The sequence below is a fragment of the Pteropus vampyrus genome, unplaced genomic scaffold, assembly GCF_000151845.1.
Source record: "Pteropus vampyrus isolate Shadow unplaced genomic scaffold, Pvam_2.0 Scaffold77, whole genome shotgun sequence".
Lineage (NCBI taxonomy): Eukaryota > Metazoa > Chordata > Mammalia > Chiroptera > Pteropodidae > Pteropus > Pteropus vampyrus.
In genome coordinates, this window is record NW_011888858.1 from 6,671,455 (window position 1) to 6,678,796 (window position 7,342).

At 40.2% G+C, this 7,342-nt stretch overlaps 1 protein-coding gene across 1 annotated transcript in view; it reads left to right on the forward strand.

The window, feature by feature from the left end:
- TXK (TXK tyrosine kinase) overlaps positions 1–5,642 on the forward strand; it is a 35,705-nt gene extending 30,063 nt beyond the window's left edge. The window contains exons 11-13 of the mRNA XM_011362683.2: positions 1,262–1,380; positions 2,890–3,047; positions 5,292–5,642. Coding sequence (XP_011360985.1) covers positions 1,262–1,380; positions 2,890–3,047; positions 5,292–5,360 — 346 coding nt within the window. The 3' untranslated portion in view covers positions 5,361–5,642. The remainder of the gene's footprint in view (positions 1–1,261; positions 1,381–2,889; positions 3,048–5,291) is intronic.
- Positions 5,643–7,342: the final 1,700 nt, after the last annotated feature.

Consider the following 7,342-nt stretch of genomic DNA (forward strand, 5'->3'; position numbering starts at 1 on the left):
TCCTTTCTATCCAGTATTCTCTATATTAGAAAACTCCATGGAGGTGATCTGAGGCCCCATTTACCTGGGTACATCCACAGTTTTTCATTCTCTGCTATCTGTTTTTCCTGGGGCTCAACCTAGGAAAGAGGGCAGAGGTTCTCTTTTGCTCTGCATTTCACCAATCTATTGTGGGGAAATGTAGGGCCTTCTTTCCCTTCTGTGTGACAAGGGAAGCTCATGTAGAATGCAGGGTCAAGACCCTTCCTCAGCTACCCATAAATATCTAATATTCTTTCCCTTTTCCTTCTATTTTCCCCCACTTCCTAGCTCAAGGGATCTCTTTTTCTAGAGGAATTATTGGTGATGGTGGTGGGGAGGTTCACTCTTATTCAGGAGTCATTTTCCCAAATATTTTGTTAATAAGCCAGTCTTCTTTCTCTGGAAAGCCTAGAGTTTTGAAACTCAGAAGCTATGAAAAATGGCTCTTTACCTTTGTTTTCTACGATTCCTCCTTTCTCATAGTAGAATGCCCTCTGGCTCAATTAAAAGCTGAAAGATAAGGTGAGGTAGGATATGTGGGAAAAAGTGGAAGCATGGGGAAGCATGAATAAATAATTTAAAAATACTATATTGCATACTCAAGGGGCCACATAGCACAAGTTAGTTATCATTGCTTCTCTTCAGATACACTTGGATATTCCTGCATATAATTCTCAATAAGGAGAGAGGATTAATTCTTTTGTTATTTTTTAAAAAGGAGATGGTAGTTACTACTGATTTCTTTCTATATAGAATCACTTTAATGCATTAGAGATTTTTTTCACATCAGATGTATTATGTTTAGATACTTTTATTTCCTCCCTTCTCTGTCCACAAAAATATGCAAGAAGAAAAAAGTAAAGCATCCAACTTTGAATTTTTTCTTTTCCATTATATATTTATCTTTTAGTTTCTTTGTATAACCTTGGTTGTTAGGCCATTCAGCATGCTTCTTTGCAAAATCAAGAATTTTCATAACTGATATAATCAGTAGGATATGTTTTGGACTGCAGAATTGTTATAGTTTTCTGAGACCCAGATAAAATAAACACAACTGAGGCTTAGTTTGAGGAGGAAACACAATAAGGGCTACTCTCTTGCTTTGACAATAAAAATAAAGGTATATAGAACATTTCTGGGGTAAACCACTCTGTCTTAGAACTGAGTTAACTAAAGAGATTTGAAGTAGACAGAGCTTGGAGGTACTCACCACAGTGTGCTCTGAATATGATGACTTTAGGTATGTTTTGGATGATGAATACATCAGTTCTTCTGGAGCCAAGTTCCCAATCAAGTGGTCTCCTCCTGAAGTTTTACATTTCAACAAATACAGCAGCAAATCTGATGTCTGGTCATTTGGTGAGTAAATTTGATGTTCATTTGATGGAGCTTGACTTCATGAAATAGGCCAATCTCTTCTTACTTTGATTTCTTAATACGACATAGCATTTTGAAAAGTCTTATAACTGTGCTTCTGTCTTAGGTGTTCTAAACACTTCCGGACTGTCTTTAGCAACTGGTGTCTTAAGCCTCCTTACATAAGTCTGCCTTTTGGATCTTTTCCTTTCCCATTGAGCTCTTGCTATAAAATCATAACAAAGAGTCTACTATTCTAGAAAACAAACTCAGCCAACTTTTCCACACCACAGAGATTTACAAGGAAAACTGACCTTATGGTATCATTGAATTTCGAATGTAATGAATAAACTTCATTGTCTAACTACTAAGCAGTGTCACCTAATTTACTTATTACCTTCAAATTTTGTGGAATTTAGATATAGGCCTCCTTGGGATCTCTCAGTTGATATTTATATTGAGTAATGCTCTTTATTGAGAAAGAGACACTGTAGACTTATGTCCAGTGAAATTCGTTCTTTTAATTGATTTTCAAAAAGTGGCAACTAATGTACTATAATCTATTTTCTTTGATCCAGATCTTCTTGGACGGCTTCTTGGGTTTGGAGAGACAGCTGCACCCTCAGGAGGGTGTGCATTTTATTGTTCACGATAAGTTTAAGCTTTTATCATTGGACTCATTAGCTCTCCACTGACATGCGTTAGTCATGGCAGGTGACATTTTAAGCTCTACTGGAGAGCAGTTAAGTTGTTGGATAGCAACCCAAGTAGCTCATCAAGTGGTTGCAGAACAATTAGAATTCCTTGAGTTTTACTTGACTACTTGTCTCTCTTCCCCACTGGACAGTGAACTTTTGAGTGGTTGGTCTGGTTTCATTATTAAGAATCCTCTGACTCTAACACAGGCCTCTAATCAATACCTAATACATATTTGTAGAATATGTGAATAATTAAATGAAATCAAATTGAGAGCCTTGAGGAAGTTTCACGAAGCAATCCATCAGTCAGTGATTACTGAATATCTATTATATATAGAGCCCTTGCTAGATATTCTGAGGTTCCACCCAGCAGTCTCTCAGTGGGGAGAGGAACGCACGCCATCTACTGGCCGGTAAACGCTTGGTTTTAGTGGGTAGCAGAACCTCACACAATTCTGTCATTTTCTATGGAATGGCAAAAAAAAAAAAAAAAAAGGTTTATTACTTTCAGGGTGTGGGGACACGAGCATATTTAAAAAATGAAAATGCTGATAGCATTTTCTTGCAATAGGGAGGCAGTCAAAACCGATGGAAAAGGAAATGCATTATTTTCACTTGGAATATTTTCAGTGTGCAGATTTGTTCAAAAACTAAGATGCACATGGTCTGCTTTATAGATAGACCTGCTCTTATTCTGGATGATTATTACTCAAAGTCTAGAAGAAGAAAATAATGCCTTGTAGTTTGAAAAGTTCTTTCAGTTCCAAGTAACCATTTCTTTCTAACCTCTGGTTTTCATGCATTTTATTTGCAGGAGTTTTGATGTGGGAAGTTTTTACAGAAGGGAAAATGCCTTTTGAAAATAAGTCAAATTTGCAAGTTGTGGAAGCCATTTCTAATGGCTTTAGGCTGTACCGCCCTCATCTGGCACCAATGTCCATATATGAAGTCATGTACAGTTGCTGGCATGAGGTGAGTGTCCCTTTCCTACCTGCAAAGGTTGGCAGTCCCAGCATCTGAGAGCAGACCTGATGATCACAAACCTTACTGCAGGACTCCATCATGGCAGGAAAAGGTGTCCGTTTCTTGGTAATGATACCTGAGAGCCAGAAATACTATTTCTATCTGAAATTCCCACTACCAAGTCATTAATTCATTTTGTTTCTAACAATGGCTTTTCATCTGAGAAATTCAGGACATTTTTCAAATCTTATCTTTCTGAGATTGGTTTTTGCAGAAACTCTTGTTAGTAAAGCCTCAGTAATTAGATGTTTTACTACTTCTAAGAACTGGCGTGTGGAAACTAAGAGTGGAATCAGGTTTGTTAAACTTCCACATTGGAAGATGATGTTTTTATTTTCTTCACTCTAATCCGTCTTGCTTTTCCAAGGATAAAAGTAATGGGTTACATCTCTCTTTTGTGGCACTCAAGACTCCTGATGGAGAGATTACACCAGAAAAAGAACGAAGGCAGAAAGTGTGCCAGGAACTTCTACTCAGGAAATTATCTCTTGGGAGCCCAGTTTCTCTTTTCCTTGAAATGCCAAGCTTAAAAAAGAAAGCCAGAGGGATTAGTGGCTCACCTCCGTCTTTTCTAGGCACTGGCTCAACACACCCCTACCCTTCATATCAGAGTCCTCTGTGATTTTGATAGCTCCTCTCTTTCCGGCTAATACTTTCAGCCCAGAAAAACCACAGCTGGGTAAGGAGTTTCCCATCCCCCGCTCCCCTCCCCTACCCCCCGACTAAAAAAAAAGCCACTTAACTCCTGATTCTACGAGCACTGGAAAATTCAACATTTCAAGAACAATATGGCTGTTCACATTCTAGAGAACTATTAATTTTATAGAGAGACCTGATGTAAGAAAATATTTTACATATGATTAACTGCTCCTCAAGGAATCTTGAAAGACATTAAAAAAAGTTAAGTAAGCTGTTAGTAGCAAACATCTGTCTTAAGAGCATCTTTGCATTAACAATGCAAATAGCTGAGGAAGATATATTGTATATGAAGCAATAGACAAGTACATGTTCATACAATAAAACGTATTGAGATTTTATGCATCTGTGAAGAGGAGACAGAGACAGGGCAGGGGTAATTAGATGCTGATGGGAGGACCAAGTAAATGCCATCAGTCTAAACTTACAGTTGGAACAATGATTAAAACAATGTTTTGATTATGCTGATTTACTTGTTTGCAAAAGTTGATTTTGCCTTTTTAATGTGATCTAAAAGCTCCAAGTGCTTATATGCCTCTAGATTCAAACATGATTGTAATAACACTGATACATTTAATGGGCTCTATTACAATCCTGCAGAACTTCAGCCTCTGCAAAAGCTCCAGCATGTATTCTTATAGTCTCACGGAATGTTCTCACATTGCTCACATATTCTTCTGCTCTGTTTTTTTTTTTTTTTTTAATTGCTCATAGGCACTGAGGGCCATGTCTCCCCACTAACCCTGTTGCTAGTGATCTTTGTGAGAAAGTGGCTACTACGAGTAATTCTATTTCCCATAGATTTCAAAGATACCAAGAAGGTCAACTCTTCTTCCTCATGAGCCAAAGCCAACCACACGGGATATAGGAAAATGCTCCAATCTTTGGCTCTGTAGCCAGGGTTTTGATGACTGGGCCTTAAGACAATCAGCCTGTGCTCTAGGACCTGTAAAGTCCCTCATGAAACATTGCTTTTACTTGAAGACTGAAACCCTTCTTTCTACAGGATAACAGCTGTAGTAAATAACTGTGGTTGAGCGTGGAGGCCTGGAACTCGAGATGCGCCCCCTCTCCTTTACCTCATGCATTGCAAGGCATCCAAATAGATCTCTGGGACAGTTCTGTGATAATGGAAATGTGCTACGTCTGTGCTATTACAATATGGTAGCTATACCTGGTCATTAAAAACTTGAAAAGGGGCTGTCGTGACAGAAGTTAATTTAAAAACATATTTAATTTTCATTAACTTAAATTTTAATAGTCACGTGTGGCTGGTGTTTGCAGCACAAGTCATTTTATTTTTGCAGCGCTCTCTGCTCTGACATCTTCACACTCGTGCCCCGCGGAACTGCCAGTCGTGCCCTGTGCGTCACCCGAGATGCGTTTCTCTTCCATTCGTGGAGAACGAGCCTGGATCCACGTCCCGCCGCCTCGTCCCAGAGCTGGTGTCTGAGCGAGCCTTACGCTGAGCTGACCACTTCTGCTTTTCTTTTCCAGAAACCTAAAGGCCGCCCTGCATTTGCTGAGCTGCTGAGGGTTCTCACAGAGATTGCAGAAACCTGGTGACCTGAGTCAGCCCAGAGGATCACGTTGAAAAATTGTCCCCCCAGAAAATCGTGTGTGGAAGGACCGATGGTGAACATCTTCCTCGAGAGCAGCTGACTCTGGGAAACATTACAAAGATCACAGGCTTTCCAGACTCCTTAAAACTTAAGAATATTCTGATGGTAATCTTTCTATGAGTGTGTGTGGGGGGCTTCTGAACTCTTGTTTTTCTGTAACATTCTTCATGTCTCATATGTGACTATCAAAAAGTGTTCCACAGCTGTCTTCATAGTGGCTGTTCTAGACAAGAATAGCCCTGTTGAGCCCCTGAGGGCCCCAAACCTGGTCCTTTACAGGGCGGAGGAAATTTTTTTCCAGAAGAGCAGTGATGTTCTTTACTTCAAGTGGTCCATGCAGAGCAAATGAAAATAAATCCTGCCAACTCGTGGAGCAGAGGAGCCTCCCCTGCAGAATCTCATGCTTGTGAGCTGCACAGATCTTTCCGGATAACGCGCCGTTGCAAACTACACGAGAGTGAGCATTCTGGAACTTTTATAGTCTTCCCTACGTCATTTAACAAATTGTTTTTGCACGTATCTGATTGTTTTGGAGACCGTTTCTTGGATTCCAGTTTTAAACACTGGCACAGGAGATGACCAAAATTCTTCTCTGAACAGATCCTGGTGCTGTTTCCGTCCTGGTGATGTCCGTTGTCAGGGGCAATTCGGAACCTGGATTTCAGTTCTAAGATTTCACGCTTTGTCCGTGTGAAATCAGACAATTTAAGAAGCCTTGTTTTGTCGTGAAAGTACCTCCGGCACCTTTCCAGAAGATGACTTGGGCTTTCCACGAGAACAGGAAGGAGGCAAAAACAAGATGAGCAAATGTTACATCAGCTCCTTTATTTCCCAAGTAAAGGGTTTCGAAATCGAGATGAAGTAACCAGCTATCATAATTAAATTTTAATTTCTCACAAACTGTTTGTAGGAATGATTGGAAATTGGTCTTTCTCATTCTGAGTGTTTCAAAAGTACCATAGGAAGAAGGGGACAGGCAGAAAGCACATGTGTCGTTACCATGAGGTTGAAGTGCGAGACCCTGTTATTTTCATTCTAGCCGGCCGGCATCGTGGTTCTGGGGGACCCGGTTTTATGATCCTCATTAGGCTCTAAGTGTCTGGCTGTCAGTAGTTGTGACTTTTACATCACATTTCCCCACTTGGAGAACGATTACCTTTGAATATCCATAGTACTCGATAATAAATGTGCATTAAAATAATGAGCATCGGGCACAAGAAGAGCCTTGATAATTCAAGTGGTGGTCTCAGAAGTATTTCCTGAGATATTGCGCAGTTTCTGAGGCTATCACACTTCTTTTCGTCATGCCTCCTCCTATGGGGATGGGGGCCAGGGGAGGAAGACAGAGGGCTCCTGCTACTATGACCTTTGTTCAGGTAAAATAATGTGAAATCTAGCTCAAGAGGGCATGAGACTATTAAATAGCAAAAGCTGAGGGAGGGAAAGTTAATGTTATAACAGCGAATTGAGTAGTACCAATAGATACAGTAAGATGAATTTCTCAGCTTTTACTCTGCATGCAAGTTCTCACTCTCAATGAGGAAATAAAAATTTGAAAAAACCAAACTCTGAAATGCTGGGGCTGACCCTAGAGCATCTGCCAACACTACCAGTGCAATGCAGGAGACACAGTACGAAGCAGAGAGTGATTCGCAGAGACAAGTCATGCCTGGGGATCCCACGGCAGCAGGGGGCATTTATAACAGCACATGTTGGTGAAGATAGGCAAACTCTATTCCTTTTGTCTGAACACATCAGGAAGTTTGAGATACCAAATTAAGAACAGGAATAACCGGAGCTCAAGTAGGTAGCTGAGACTCGGATAATGTGTGCATTTGCAATGTCTGCAGACAGAGATACAGCATTCTCTGTCTAGCAAAAGAAAAATTCTTTAAGTTGTCGCACAACTTCCTCTGGAAAGTAACT